This window comes from Mytilus trossulus, chromosome 4 (assembly GCF_036588685.1).
Source record: "Mytilus trossulus isolate FHL-02 chromosome 4, PNRI_Mtr1.1.1.hap1, whole genome shotgun sequence".
NCBI classification, from domain to species: domain Eukaryota; kingdom Metazoa; phylum Mollusca; class Bivalvia; order Mytilida; family Mytilidae; genus Mytilus; species Mytilus trossulus.
This window is the reverse complement of record NC_086376.1, coordinates 36,166,362-36,182,615: the sequence shown is the minus strand read 5'-3', so window position 1 is coordinate 36,182,615 and position 16,254 is coordinate 36,166,362. Positions and strand designations below refer to the sequence as shown.

Genomic DNA, 16,254 nt, shown 5'->3' with positions numbered 1-16,254 from the left:
CCAGTTACACTGTCACGTTTCGAAAGGTATACGCTTTTTTTACGTATAAACTAGTCTACGTAGTACTATGTTTCCGTACGCATTACATGGGGTCAGTACGTTTCTAATTCGGTTCAAAACGAGACCGATCACGTATTAAACCACGCATAACTACGTAAAGAACCGTTTAAAGTACGGATCGAAACGATTCACCACGTATATTGCCGTTTCGCTACCTTTAGAACACGTAGCGAAACGGGATAGACGAAGCGTGACGGTGTGACTGGGGCTTTTAAAGGTATTAACATCAGGGTTGCGTTCAATATTGTAGCGGCTACGTAATTCTACGTAATTTTTTGTCTAGCATAGCAGTGTTGCCAGAGTTCAATATCATAGCAGCTACGTAGCTGCTATTAATATCTATGTAGCAACTAGTCTATAGCTAATAGTCAAAATCTACGTAGCACTACGTAGCAGCTACGATAGTGAACGCGGCCCTGCTATCGCTGAATATCTATGTAGCAGCAAGGCTAGCTACACGTTCAATAGTCATAAATCTACGTAGTGCTACGTAGATTTTGATCACATCATTGTCTCTTGATATCATACACTGGGTTGAGTTCAATATCGTTACAGCTACGTAGTGGCTACCTGGGTTGAGTTCAATGTCGTAGCTTCTATCAATATCTATGCAGCAGCTAGTCTATAGCTACACGTTCAATAGTCAAAATTTACGTAGCACTACGTAGCAGCTATGTTATTGAACGCGGCCCAGCTATCAATATCCATGTATCAACTAGTCTATAGCTACACGTTCCATAGTCATAAATCTTCGTAGCCCTATGTAGCCGCTACGATATCAAGTTGAGCGCAACCTAGGGTCGAGTTCAGTATCGTAGCAGCTACGTAGTGCTACGTAGATTTAGACTATTGAACGTATAGCTATATACTAGTTGTTACATAGATATTGATGATAGCAGCTACGTAGCCACTACGTAGCTGGTACGATACTGAACTCGAACATTCAAATAGAAAATGAAGCTCAGACAAAGACTCTTGGATCACTACTTGTTTTGAATATCTGTTCGTTTCAATTTTCAAAGACTTAATTTACAATTTAATTGTCTTTTTTTTAAATCATGTAGTTCTAAATATGTTTTTATAAAACAATCTTTATCGAAAAATAAGAACTTTTTTCTGAGTTAATTGTTTGGTTTATTTCACTTGAGAAGTTAAACAACTTTCATAGTTTATTTTAAATATACTTGCATAAAGTTCTGTAAAAATTAGATAATTTAATCCTTTTCTGAGTATAATCTATACTAGATTATCATGTACATTGTATTAACATAAAAAAATATGATATAATAATGACAAATAATCCGTCTTTCAAACCTTCCAGTCACGGGCATTAGTTTAAACATTGACAAAATTATAGTTAAGATAAATAGGAAATCTACCAAACTCATCAAATGACATCATATATCATTTTATATACATTAAAATACATTTACATTCGATACATAAACGTAAGTTATCCACATTTTATGTGCAATAATTATAAAATATAAACAGAAAATATATTTCTATCTTCACAAATATCCGAGGAGTTACTGATGTCTTCGCACAATCTTGATATATACGGATAAGTCCAGAATATATTTTCTATCATTTCGCCCCATTTGCAATCAAAACCACAGTTATTTGTATCTTTCATTTTTATTTAAATAATAATAATAATGATAAAAAAATCATACACATATGAACATGATATTGAGAATATTACACTGCCTCAGTCCACCCGAAAATATAAGGCTATACAATGTATATAATTATCATCGGCACCAAAGTTTTGACGATGTCAATTCATATATAAAAGGCTTAAGGGTAGCTGTATAATACTATCATGAGTGATGATATACATAGTAAGTCAGTGCTTATATAAGCATGGGTCATTTTGTATATTAGCAAAGATTTGTATACTAGTATACATCAAGTCCGTTACAAATCATTGATTTAAGTACATTATATGATAATGCTATTCTCTCAATACGGTTTATGTAACTATAGTTACTGAATTTCAATGAATGTGATATTGAAAAAGGTACGTCTTTTAGGCAAAAATAGCACACCCTTACCAAAGATATCAACGTTACCCCTAATTCCAAACCTCCCCATGGTTTCTAATGTCTAATTATTTTTCAAGGTTATCAATATGTGTTTTTTCATAACTTAACTCTTACGTCTAACTCTTTGTATAAATCCCAATTCAAATTATGCAAACGTTAAGTTAGTGTTTATTTTCTTCGTGTTAATGGAAAGATTTAGGAGTTTTCTGATAACTCGATAACAGCTGAAAACAACATCTTCAAGTTGTAAACATATTTTGTTTATCTTTCAAGTAATGACTTTATCTAAATGATCCGCGACTAATGTGACTAATGATATCATGTTGTTGATATACTGAGAGTAGTATTTCAAAATATTTTTCATAAGTTGGATTATAACGATAAGTACTTCAGTCACATAGCTTAAAATTTGTGTTTGTATAAAGATTTGTTTTGTTTTTGTGTACTATTTTTTTCTAAGTAGTGAATCGGTTGAATGTGAAACATATATACACAGAGGAGTGCGAATTAATATTGTTTGATGACTTCAGCGGCAAAGATGAATGGTGCGCTGATGCTGTGGATAACTTTTCTAACGTTATGGACATGTGGAGTAACAGGTGCTCCGACGTAAGTTAAGCAGTATTTTAATTTTGATTATTTATAGTGCAATTGAAAGCAAATAATGATAAACTATGAAATACACCTTAGAGCCTCTTTGTTTTTTAGTATGTGCACCCCATGCAGAGCATCACCTTATCCCAATCCGGATAAGTTCTGGAATTACATTACTTTTTCATGACGTCAGATAAGGCGATCTTGATGTTGCGCCTTGCGGGCATTGTGGACCCTGGTAAAACTATATCATATATAGTGCATAAAACTTTTTAAGAGTCATGTTTACACAACCAAAAAACACTAGTTTTAGCATTTGAATGACTACTTTGCGTTTCAAATATTTGACCTAAAGGAAAGACCATTTATAACTTCCAAAAAAAAAAGGGGGGGGGGGGGATTTTTGTTCTTATGATTCTCAAATTGATCAGAAGAAATATTGTTCAAGCAGACTTTGAAAAAAGTTATTCTGAATCCAGATTTCCCCCATACCTCATAGTGTCACAATTTTGAACAAATATACTGAAATTGACAATTTTGAACAAATACATGTATACTGAAATTGACAATTTTGAAAAACTAAAATTATAAATGTAAATTGTTTGTGAAAAAAATTCAGACTTGAAATAAAACCATCCATTACCATAGGCAGTTCCAGGGATAGGCCCTGGGACCCCTTTTTGTGGGAAACAAATGTGACAATGGTTGATTATATTGGTATCACTGAAGCATGACTGGAGAAGCCTCCTTAGGTCTCTCAGTCTCAGAGCCCCCCCCCCCCCCCCCCTTATCAAAAGTTTTGGATCTGCCACTGAAAACCCCATCTTGAAGTTAGCTCTGGGCCTCCCCATTGTTATTTGAGCAGGATACATATACAAATGTACACTTTAATGGGGTGCATTTTATGTAGTTTATCAATATATATAAACTATAACTTAAAAGATTTTAATTTTTATATTCTAGATTTGAATAAGCACTTGCACCCCTAAATTTCTTTATAATTAACTTGTGGTTGGGGTCGGGGATTCAGGATGTCACCATCTCCTACTGCCTCTCCATAATCTATCATGTTTTTAAAATATTGAATTTCTAATTTTCCTGGATCAGCTCATTACTGATTCATAGCCTTGACTTGACCTAAAAAACCAACTGATATGGTACAAATTTATATACCTTATTCATTGCAATTTGTCCGCCATTACTGAACGTTACAAAAGATCCCATAATTTTTTTGATGTCTTAATAAAAAATATCTGATGCCACAATGGAAAAGTGATTGTTGTATGACATTAAAAGTTCAAGCGGGACAGATTCTCAGGTTAAGTGGGAATAGCAATAAGGTGTATTGTAGTTATAAGTTATAAGTAAATTCACAAGATTTCTGGGTATTAAAGGTTTGAAAAGTTATCCCTTAATTACTTGAAAAATATAATTGAGTGCTATTAAATTAGTGGCCTACTCATTGCTCTTATTTAATTTTACACAGTATTTGTTTTGCATATTTATACATGTATGTCGTGCATCTGTTGTAGCTGTTACTTTCAAAAAATTTAAAATTAGAATTTGCATGAAATTAATATACATGTAAAATGGAATAATCTTGGGCATGTGGTCCAGAGCTGGAAGTTCCTGTCTTATAATTCTTGACTTACACAAAACTTTTAACCCTTAGTATGCATTATAGAAATTAAAGATGGATGTACATTGTACAAATGGATGTTGAATTTTCCAGAACATATAAAAAGGCTACTAGGGTACTTTAAACACTCAGGAACTGCATTTCAGTCACTTAATTTAAATTTAAGAGCAGTAGACAACAAATATATGTCTATAAAAACCTGAAATTGGTAAACTTAAAAATAGAAAGCAAGGGAGTCAGAAATCTGTGGTTTGACACCAAAACTAAAGGAGAAAACAGGCTTCTCAATGAATAGCATTAGTGTATGTTAAATTACTTAATAACGAAAGAAATTATTGCAGTAAATTTTAGTGTTTAAATTTCATGAAATTTATATTATAAGATCTATTTAAGCAAATATTTTGTCAAAATTTTATAAAAATGAAACAAGTCCAATCTATTTTCAGTAAAAGTGTGGGGTTCCCTTTAAATATTTCAGCATTGTTACTGGGGGCAAGAGAAATTCAAGAAATGACGAAAATATAGTTTTTTTTGACATACATCAAGTACTTAAACTTCTATATACGTCCCTGCATACATCTAGTATATCAGACAAACATTCTTAAATCAAACTCTACCTCACATTATTCACATACTGTAAGTTCAGAAATTATTATTAATTGCGTGCATTTATTATTCATGTTATTACGCTTTTGCAAGAATGGGGAAAACTACAAGTTTAATTTATATTGCGAATAAAAAAAAAGACTGCATTCAGATCTGTTTTAGTTATCTAAAGGTGAGTTCTTACTATTGCAATACTCATCCAGTTGCATTATTCCCAATAATTTCTGAATTTACAGTACTTGTATACATGTACATAGAGGTAATTAAATAGTGACAAAATCTCATAGTGACCATCATGACCATACTGTGTAAATGATGTTTTTTAAACAATTGTTTGTGTTTTGTTCATGTTTTTACATACAAGTTTCTTTTTTATCTCTATCAGTTGGCGGAAATCTGAAATTTATCAAATTAATGTATTAATGAAGTTGAAAGAACACACAAATGAGTTTGATTCTCAGGTAGTATCATTATAATTGAGGTCAAGGTCTATATGCCAATTGATACAACTATAATGCAATATTTCCAATATCTTGAGAGAGACTTTAATACAATGTACATTTAATCCTTTTAAGTTTGTTTGTTCCTGGACTTCCAGTTTGAATATTACTTTGAAATATTTCCATGATTTCCGGTATATAAACATTACTTTATATTTGATTAGTATTGTTAAGGACCATATATCCCTTTGGTATCTTTTGCCTCTCTGACATATTGACGATAAAATAATGACAGCAGGTTGAAGTACATGTATCAAGATATTACAATATTTAAAAGAAATGTTGAGGACCTCTTGACATGCTTGACAATGTTAGTCTCTTATCTCCTTTAGAATAGAAAATAATTATGTTAATGAGTAATCAAGTGGGCCAGAAATTGACTAGGGTTTTATCTTGAAGACAATTATCCCACTATCAGTATTGATAAACAGATTTTCTTTGGTATTTCATGATCCCTAGAGTATCCAGATTAGTACTACATAGTACTACAAGTACACTTGTGTAAAAACTGACTGTTAAAGTCAATGTTCTGTTCGAATTGTGACTGTTAAAGTCAAGTTTGTGAGTCCAAGTAAATAAATATTATTTGTACATGACTGAGTGTTGTGCATTCCCTCGGGAATCCATCGTTATTTAAAAGCTGGAAATATCTGGCTTATTATTTAAGCTTTATAATTATATTACAACTTTCTATGTAATATATATATTTTATCATCTTTATATTTCAGTAAGTACTTGTTCACAGCACCTCGTAATTTATGGCAGGGATCAAGAGAAGAATTTTGTATATCGTTCCATGATGAAAAAGACATACAAGCTAATTACATAGTAACGCTGTCTTTGGTTGACGAAAGTGATGTCGTCTTGGGAAATGGCACTACTAATGGTTGGTTTTTATAATGACCATGAAGACAAGATCTGAACTATAAAAACTATCTTAAAATATTTTGAGCTTAAATTTTCATGGTGGCAATTTTTTCTTCATTAAATACTCTCTTACTGCAGTCATATAAACATATAAAACATAACATTGGGTTAAAAACAACTTGATCATGTTCAGAGTTTTAATAGAAAGGTAAACATGGTAAATGTATATATGAATGCTACATATTGACAAAAAAAATAATTAAAAGAGATTAAAACAAGGATTTTTTTGAATCTGGAATCATTTTGAATTCTACAAAAATTGATAAGAATAGCTTGGTGAATCCAGAAAAGAAAGAGTTTAGGAAGGTTAGACATGAAGGCTAGTTAGTTCATACTGAAAAATATGTGAAAGTAAATGCCCACAACCTTAACCTTGTGGGCATTGCTACTGGTTACCCTATTTATTTGGGTTAGTGTTTTTAATAAATTTTGAAGTATTTTTTTTAGAACTTAAAATATTATTCCAGATTCAAATAATTCATTTGTAATTCCTTGTTTAAAAGAGATGAAATCATCAATGATTATATGAATTATATTTAGTCTAAATGTAGCAAAACAAACCATTTTTCCTGTCCTGTATTGTGTGCAATGATTTCAAGGAACAATTTTTTATTTAAATAGAGGACGGCAGAGTTTGCCACCATTTTACAGTTCCTGACCTTAGTGGTAAATATAAGCTCACTCTACAGACAGAAACAACCAGAGTTCTAGAGACCGGTGTCTCTACTACAGTCACCAGAGTAGATACTACTGAAGTGGAGATTCACGAATCAGCACTAGAGACTTTTATACAAACTGATAAACCTATTTATAAGCCAGGGGAGACAGGTATGTTTTTGTAACATTTACACATTCTTTTCTTTCTGTCACATCCATTTGAGATCCAGGGGGGTTCTGGAGGTTTGAAGCCCCCCCTTTTTTTGGATGATCAATGCATTTGAATAAAAGCATATAGCTGGAACCCCCCTTTACTCTGGGTTGGGACCCCCCCCCCCCCCCCTTTTTTTTTTTTTAAAGTGGCTGAATCTGCCCCTGACATCAGTAAAATTCTTATCCTATTTACAGACCAATGGAAGATATTTATGTTATAGGTACAACCTACATGTACTAGTACTCCACTTCATATTAATTTAACCACTCAAGAATTGTCAATATAACTCTTCATGCAAACTAATGAACTTTTAAAATTATTTAATGAACTTGTAAATTTATAAATTTTTTCAAAGTTTTTATAAATGCAAATAATGTGACTTGGTGAACATTGCAAAAATAAGAACTAGCATTTTGATATTTAATACATTATATACATGTATGTCTGTAAATGCAGATTTTCCTGATTATTCCCTTGAATTTGTGGTTCCCCTAGCTATCTCAGGAAACCCTAATGATAATGAATCCACAGTATTTTGATTAGATAATCTATTTGTCACCTTTAAAAAAAACCGGCAAACTTTGAACATTATAGCAAATTAATTTGACATTTGACAGCAACGTGTATTGGAGGGCAAAATCAGACTAAAATGTTGTAAAAACCGTTTCTAGTTTTATCTTGTGAATATTAAATATCAAATTGTCAATGACTGCTAGGTCATTTGATAAATATACAAAACAGTGATAGTAGTAAAACCCAGATTTGTCCAGATTGGAGACTTGACTTAAGTGAGCAATTAGTTTCAAGTGTATTTAAAACAAAGGACTAGATGTTATAAAAGGAAACTGTTTCAAAGTACATGATAAATTTGCAAAATCAACAATAAATTGAAAAGTTTATGGTGAAGATTAACCGTATTTTATGGTTCAGAAACTACCGTACACAAAAGATGAAAATCAAGTTTTACAACTTAGTAATGTCTTCTGCAGTTTATGAGAGAGTTCTGTTATACATTTGTTAACCCTTTCCTCCATTGAAATATTTTTTTTGCATACTTGATTTGCATAGGATTTTTTTAATAAAATGCTGAACATAGGCTTTAAAGTATTAAGGCATTGCGAAAAACAACTATTTCATCAAATAAATTTAAGTCGGATATTCCTATGATATTTCTTTTTATATTGGATACAAACTTTATTAAGTCTACTGCAGACACTTTGTAGTCAAAGTGTTTCAACTGAGGTACTACACAGGCGTCAAAAGGCGTCATTATGGAGTAAAGTGGGTGGCGTCAAAAGGCGTCATTATGGAGGAAAGGGTTAAATAATGAAATTGTAGACAAAAAAAATAATGTTTTTTTGCACATGTACAAAATGCAGAGGAACAGTTTTAATATAAATTGCTTTATATAACGATAACAGACAGGAATCCAGGATTTGATGGAAAAAGGGGGGAGGAGTTTGGGGGTGTTGAAATTGAATAGGGGGACCTTACATTCTGTTAGGCAACATTGGCTGTACATTTTTTTTGAGAGAAGTGTAGGGTTGGAGACACCTAAATCAGCACTTGTTTAAGTAAAAATTCTCAAGTCTCCTGCAATCCAAATTTACTTGTAGTGACTTTAAGTGTCTATATTCATTACATTTGTAGTTAATCACACATTGAGGGCTACAATTGAAGCATCAATAAAGTCAAATTACTAAGTTCAAAAGCCCTCTTCCTGACCATTACTTCTACTAAATCGTCAAGTTATCTTACCGTTGATTTTTATTTGTAAATAATTAATTTGCTTTAGTCTAGAATTTGAGTATATTGCAGGACTTTTTGTCTTATATTAAAAATATTCTTTAAATTATAAAAATATTTGAATTAGCTCTCAGCGCGATATAGCCTTTTTGTGCTAATGCGGCATAAAGCAACCAACAATCAATCAATCTTCCTGATCTTTACTTCTACTAAATTATTTCCCAGAGATAACCATGCAAGGAAGCTGGCTTTCTACATACATGACATATTCTTAAAAAAAATATATAAACAATGAGGTATTAATTTATCAAAAGCTGCTTTCATACAAAACCCCTCAAGTTTCCTGAAGAGTTATCAATAAAGCTTTGTACTTTTAAAGTACCCCCAATTTCATGAGCAACATATTTTCTGTTTACAGTAAAGTTCCGAGCAATGACAATAAACAAAGACTTGAAGCCATGGACAGGCATGGTAAGTTGATGTATTTTACATATTAATCTGGTACATTTGAAATGGATGTAGTACTTTGGTCAGTTGGTCACTGATGACAGCTGGAATAATTTAAATTATGTTTTCTCAAGCGTGTACAGTTGGGTGATGAGGATATACATGATATAGCATACATGTAAATATAAAAAAGAAGATGTGGTATGATTGCCAATGAGACAACTCTTCACAATAGATCTAATGACACAGAAATTTACAACTTAAGGTCACAGTAAGACCTTCAACAATGATTGAGCAATGACCATACCACATAGTCATCTTTTAAATGTCCGGAAAAGGCAAATTTATGAAAGAAAAAAAGAAAACCAGAAAACTAAAGGTCTACTTTATGTGCAAAATGATAAATGGAAAATAAATTTGTAACATAGCAACCAACTACAATCCAAATAACAGGCTCCTGACTTGGGACAATGGCACTTACATACAGAATGTGGTGGGGGTGCTTTATAGTAATTGTTTGTTGAAAAAAAGAACATGCAACAGTAGTTTTATAGTTTTTTCATAGTAAATGAATGTAATAATCCAATATTCTTATCAAATGTTATTACTTGATATCTTTCATACAGTTTATCCATCTTTCATGTCTTTCATGTCTTTTCTTCAATTCCTTTAATGTGATAAATTTCAAGATTGGGGGGTTGTCTACACTTTTTATGGCAAATTATAATTATATTGCAGAATAAAGAAATATATTTAAATACTGATCATTAAAATGTCTTCTTTTTATTAGCTCAAGTGAGCTTTTCCCATCATTTGGCGTCCGTCATCCGTCGTCGTTAACTTTTACAAAAATCTTTTCCTGAAACTACTGGGCCAAATTTAACCAAACTTGGCAACAATCATCATTAGGGTATCTAGTTTGAAAAATATGTCTGGTTACCCGGCCAACCAATCAAGATGGCCGTCATGGCTAAAACTAGAACATAGGGGTAAAATGTAGATTTTGGCTTATATCTCTGAAACCAAAGCATTTAGAGCAAATCTGACAAAGGGTTTCGATTGTCATTCAAGTCAATACATATCTGCCCTGAAATTTTCAGATGAATTGGACAACTGGTTGTAGGGTTACTGCCCCCAAATTGGTAATTTTTAAAGAAATTTTGCCGTTTTTGGTTATTATCTTGAATACTATTATAGATAGAGATAAACTGTAAACAGCACTAATGTTCCGCAAATTTAGATCTACAAATAAGCCAATATGACCAAAATGACCTTAAGGAGTTATCATGATTATAGTAATTTTTTAACAATTTTCACTAATTTGGTAATTTTTTGTAAATTTTACATCTAAAGGGCCAAGTTTATTATAGATAGAGAAAATTGTAAGCACCAAGAATGTTCAGCAAAGTAAGATCTACAAACACATCACCATCAGCAAAACACAATTTTGTCATGAATCCATCTGTGTCCTTTGTTTAATATGCTCATAGACCAGGGTGAGTGACACAGGCTCATAGAGCCTCTAGTTTTTTTATATCAAATTTTACACTATCCAGGACTGAAAATCTAGATTGCCTTGCCCATTCTAATGGTTTTGGAAGATTACACTTTGAAAGCTTTTATGCTAATTATTTCCTTTGACATATTTTTAGCTGCCTTTAGTTACAGTGAAGAATCCTGGTGATGTCCGTGTAATGCAGTGGTTAAATGTAGAAAATAATAAAGGTATGAAATATTTTGAAAAAAGGCATTTATTTGAGAAAAAAAAGTTAATGTTATACAATTTTGTGATAAGTCACATGCTTAAACCTTGTATAAAGGGTACATGTACATATACTTTTAATTTTGAAAACATTAAAAACTGATATAGAATATAAACAGCTTTTTTCCTTTAAGTAGTATATTAAGATATAGCCTAGTGTATATATATAGTTACAATTGTAGGAAAAATAAAGACAGTTTGATTATGTATAATTATTTTCTTTTAGTTAGGTTCTCTTTTATGTTTATTGTTCTCATATACACTGGTTGATAAAATCGGGAAATAAAATTTCAACTACAAGAGTTGATAGTTATGCTGTAAACTTTGAAAATACTTGTTTTAGACTTATTATTGCTATTTTGTGCAATTTTCTATTTGATCTTATTTTGTGATAATTTTTCATATCATGCTCCTCTCTTGAGATGGAATTATCGCTAGAAACTAAGGCGGCATGATAAAATAGTGATATACAGATTATGATTCACATTGGTCATCTCAACTCGATTGCTTTTCTCGCTTTCACTGTACTGGCTCAAGCAAGAAAACCAGTCTTATTGAGAGATCAATGATAATCTATAAATATCCAACATCTAATGCAGGGATGGCACCAAACAGGTTGCTTTTAACATTTAATGATATTACATATACATTTTACCTATATCAAAAATAAAATGCGTCGTGCATGTATACATATATGAAACAACAAAGAAATTATTCTCACATATGTCTAACAGATCTCATTAGAGATTGGTGACACATATACAAGAGATAGTTGTCACATGCATTGAACATCAATAGAAATTGGTTATACTTATTACACAACATATTGTAGCATATGTATAAAAAAAAATCTCATTAGAGATTGGTAGCATATGTATATAAAAAATCTCATTAGAGATTGCTAGCATATGTATAAATAAATCTCATTAGAGATTGGTTGCATATGTATAAAAATGGTTAATGGCTAACAAACCACACAATAAATTGTTAGTGGTCACATATGTATAAAGCATATCTCGTGAGCATGATAAGAGATTGGTTTCACATATCACACACAAGATTGCTGTCTCATGTTTTAAATCATCATGTTTTATTTTTCTGAAGGATTATTAAGTTTTGAGATGCCTTTGTCAGAAGATCCACCTTTAGGAGAATGGAAGATTACTTTGTTAGTTGAAGGAAAGGAACATGTTCAACCATTCACAGTTCAGGAATATGGTAAGAATTAAAGATACTGTATTAATGAGGGAGGAGGTATGTGCATGGTACAACACTTTTTGATTCTAAATAATTGACATTACATATAAAATAAGAGAATGTATGATTGCCAAATTACACACTTGAGGGTGTTGACTTATTATCTTAAATCATTCCATCAGATGCAGAAGATAATAATATGCTGTTGAAATTTGGTATTTAAATCATAATCTTCTGCATCTGCTTCCTATAGTTATAAGTTGTGGATTTGGTATAATTTTTATGTGGTTTTGCTATACTTATGATATAAAATTGACATTAAAGAAATGCTTTAATTTCAATCTTTAGAATGGGCAGTCGGAAACTCATGAGTAATTTTTTAAATCACAATTGATTTTGTATATTTTTATTTTAGTGTTGCCCAAATATGAAGTCACAATCACAGCTCCAACATTTCTATTACCTACAACTGAAACTATTCAAGGAACAGTTTGTGCCAAGTGAGTATTGACTTCATTAAGTAACCTTTTCAGACTTTCATTGAAAAATTAATAGGGTTTTCATTGATATGTATGCCCTTGTCATAGCTGAGGGGGCTTTAAGTTTAACCCTCGTCTGTCTGTCCGTCCATCAGTCTGTTTACTGTAAGTCCATAACTTTAGTTTGCCACTACCAAATGTTATGAAACTTACACACAATTCTTATCACCACAAATCGCAGATCAAGTTTGAATTTTGGGTGGTGTCATTTTTATCTTTCAAGAGTTATGCTCCTTTACAAATAGAAAGATGGTAGACTTTTTTTTTATTTCTGTGAACTCTCTTATTTGATTTGCTCAACTAAATGTTATGAAACTTATTCACAATGCTTTAGTTCAAAACACAGATCAAGCTTGAATTTGAGTGGTGTTATTTTAACTATCTATTGTTATGTCCCTTTACAAGTGCAAAACTCAGATCAGGTATGAATTTGGATAGTGTTACTATTATTGTTCTTGAGTTATGTCCCTTTATAAGGTTAAATGCAAGCATGGGCATCATCGGTAGCCCATGGACATTTTCACCATTCTATTTTAGTTTTTTCATTGAAAAATATGTTTCTGTAATACTAAAACGGAAATTTCATTACTGAGTTTCAACCATTTTATTACATTGAACATGTTGTTTTAAAGATGTTAAAACAAAACTTATGTATGTTACTTTATATTTAGGTACACATATGGCAAACCAGTGAAAGGGAAAGTAGAATTATCTGTTTGTTTCCAAGATAGCGGTCCATCCTTTTATTATTACCGCAGCAGTGATAATTCAGAGAGACCATGTGCCACAAGAATAATGGATGTGAGTTTCTTTAAAATCTAGACAAGAATATATTGACAAGCTTTTACATTATAGGCTTATGGGTTATGAGAATCTTGAAGTTCTAAAACATCTATGTTATTTAACAATCAGCCACTGGGCTGAGAGGATCAGCCACTGGGCTGAGAGGGATAAATAATGCCAATTTACTGACCCAGTCAATCATTCATAGCCAAGTTTGAATTTTATGGCACAATTAATGGTATTCAAAGACAGCTGAAAATAATTTAAGGAATAACTGTAATTTTTTTTCTGTCTATGAAGAAATAACATTAAAAATATGATGCACACTGAATAACACATGTAGCGGGTTACTTTCAAGTGTGTACCATATTTTTTTATGTAACTTTTTTGTCTATTCGAAATAACATTATGTTATTTCAAATAGACAAAAAAATAATACAGTTATTATTATACCCCCGCTTTAAAAAAGAGGGGTATACTGTTTTACCTGTCTGTCCGTCCGTCCGTCCGTCCCATGAATATTTTTCGTCGCATTTTTCTCAGGAACTACAATACAAGGATTTCTGAAATTTGGTTTCAGGGTTTATTTAAGTCAGCTATACCATGTAATGCGTTTTCAGATTGATCACTTGACAACTTCCTGTTTACAGAACACTTGCATATTTTTACACTATTAATATTATCCACTTGCGGCGGGGGTATCATCAGTGAGCAGTAGCTCGCAGTTACTTGTTTTCTATAATTTAATTCTAAATACCAACTTAAACCGGAGTAAACCATGAAAAAACATTGATGACATCACGGTCACATGACTAAATTATGTCTATGAGATAGTGTTGTTCCGATGATCGGAATAAGTTGGAAATCAGTTGGTTGGGGCTGGTGATGTCGATAATCGATTGGGATTTTGTTCAATCCATTGTCGTTAAAGTTTTCGGACTTTGAGCTTATCAACTTCCAGTCCGTTTACTGTTTGCATTTTATATGCGCAGTCAAACAATATTAACAAAAAATATCAGTTGATGACAGTAACAATGTCAAACATCCAATAATTAAAGAAATAACCAATTTCCTTCTTTATGAACGTGACAAAAGCATTTGCAGATTGATGGAATGTTATCTAAGATTTATAACTTTGTATGAAATACTTTCTTTCAAAACCTGTACTTGTTACTTGAGAGCGTACGAATAGTTCTGATTTTAGACAAAATAATTTCGTTGCTTCATTAGAACGTGTTGCAAGTTGCCTTTTATTAATGTGTTATCCATTTGTAGCATCAAAAACGTCATATTCCTTTCCAAATTGCTTGCCAAACATCGTTTACTTTTGTAAATTTTCTGAAATTTGTCCGCCATTTATGAATATAAGAATCACGAATCGGATACGGTGCAACTATGTAAAAATTACGCATTCTTGCAATAATAAGTTCAGACGCACGAATGACACAATTGAAAGAAAATAATGATTACAAAAGTAATAAAAGTGTTCTACACGAATTAACAGACATTGGCTTAATACCCATGTTTGTTACATGTTATAATACAAATGCATTGTTTTATTTTTTTCTGTTAATTTTAAATTTCTAAAAGTTCTTCAAATGTTCATACAGCTATGTTATTGAAATTTTTTTCTGAGTTACACCATTGAAATTTAGAAATGTTAGTGTCACTGTTGGTATTTAATGTTGTAATTATGAGATAAAATAGGTTCAATATGAATCTTGATTCTTATTAATTCATTGTTTTAACTGCTGAATAGATAATTATCAAAGGTACCAGAATTATAATTTAGTAGACCGTATGCCAGAATATTGAAAGGAAACAAAAAATCAAATATGAAAATATAAACTCTGCAATGATATGGAATATACACATTTGACAAGTACAATGAGACTAAATGCATGATTTCCTTTAAGAAAAAAGGGCAAGGTATTATGATCCGATTATAACCGATAGTCGGTTGGTTGCTGTCAACTGATTGTAATAGATAATGGGTTGGTAATTTCAACCGATTATCCAACACTACTATGAGATGATAAACAAAACAATGTCAGCCAATCATAAGATACATTATCTGGGGTTTTAATTTTTCTTTTGTGTTAATCATTGTAATAAATTGTTTGTAATTATACTGCCCTCTTACAGCATCATTGATTGACAATAAAAATATTGTATTATATTGTATAGTATGTATTACCTGCTTTACAATTTTCCAGTTTTAATGTTATCAATTTCATGTGGGTAGAATATTTGTACATGTGCACAAGTTTTGGTTTTGATTTTAGTGCAAATTTTTACAAAAAACAGTTTCATGATTATAGTAAATTATTATGAAACATGAGAGACCTTTGAAAAAAAATTAATAAAAAGAAACACACTATCTCCTATTTATCTTGACAACTTTAGACAATAAAAGTATTTTTTTCTATTTTGACAATGGTTTTACACCATTTAGAATATTTTCTTGAAAAAGGTAAATAATATGAGATGCCCGAAAAGGTAACCATGCCTGATTGTATGACCAAACAGATAAAA

General features: G+C 31.6%; 1 protein-coding gene across 4 annotated transcripts in view; it reads left to right on the top strand.

Annotated features, from left to right (window-relative positions):
- Positions 1–2,433: 2,433 nt before the first annotated feature.
- LOC134715211 (alpha-2-macroglobulin-like) overlaps positions 2,434–16,254 on the top strand; it is an 85,182-nt gene continuing 71,361 nt past the window's right edge. For all 4 annotated transcript variants that reach the window (XM_063577247.1, XM_063577249.1, XM_063577248.1 and 1 more), the window contains exons 1-8: positions 2,434–2,717; positions 6,176–6,333; positions 6,996–7,202; positions 9,410–9,462; positions 11,091–11,163; positions 12,305–12,418; positions 12,813–12,897; positions 13,608–13,737. In XM_063577247.1, coding sequence (XP_063433317.1) covers positions 2,629–2,717; positions 6,176–6,333; positions 6,996–7,202; positions 9,410–9,462; positions 11,091–11,163; positions 12,305–12,418; positions 12,813–12,897; positions 13,608–13,737 — 909 coding nt within the window. In that variant the 5' untranslated portion in view covers positions 2,434–2,628. The remainder of the gene's footprint in view (positions 2,718–6,175; positions 6,334–6,995; positions 7,203–9,409; positions 9,463–11,090; positions 11,164–12,304; positions 12,419–12,812; positions 12,898–13,607; positions 13,738–16,254) is intronic.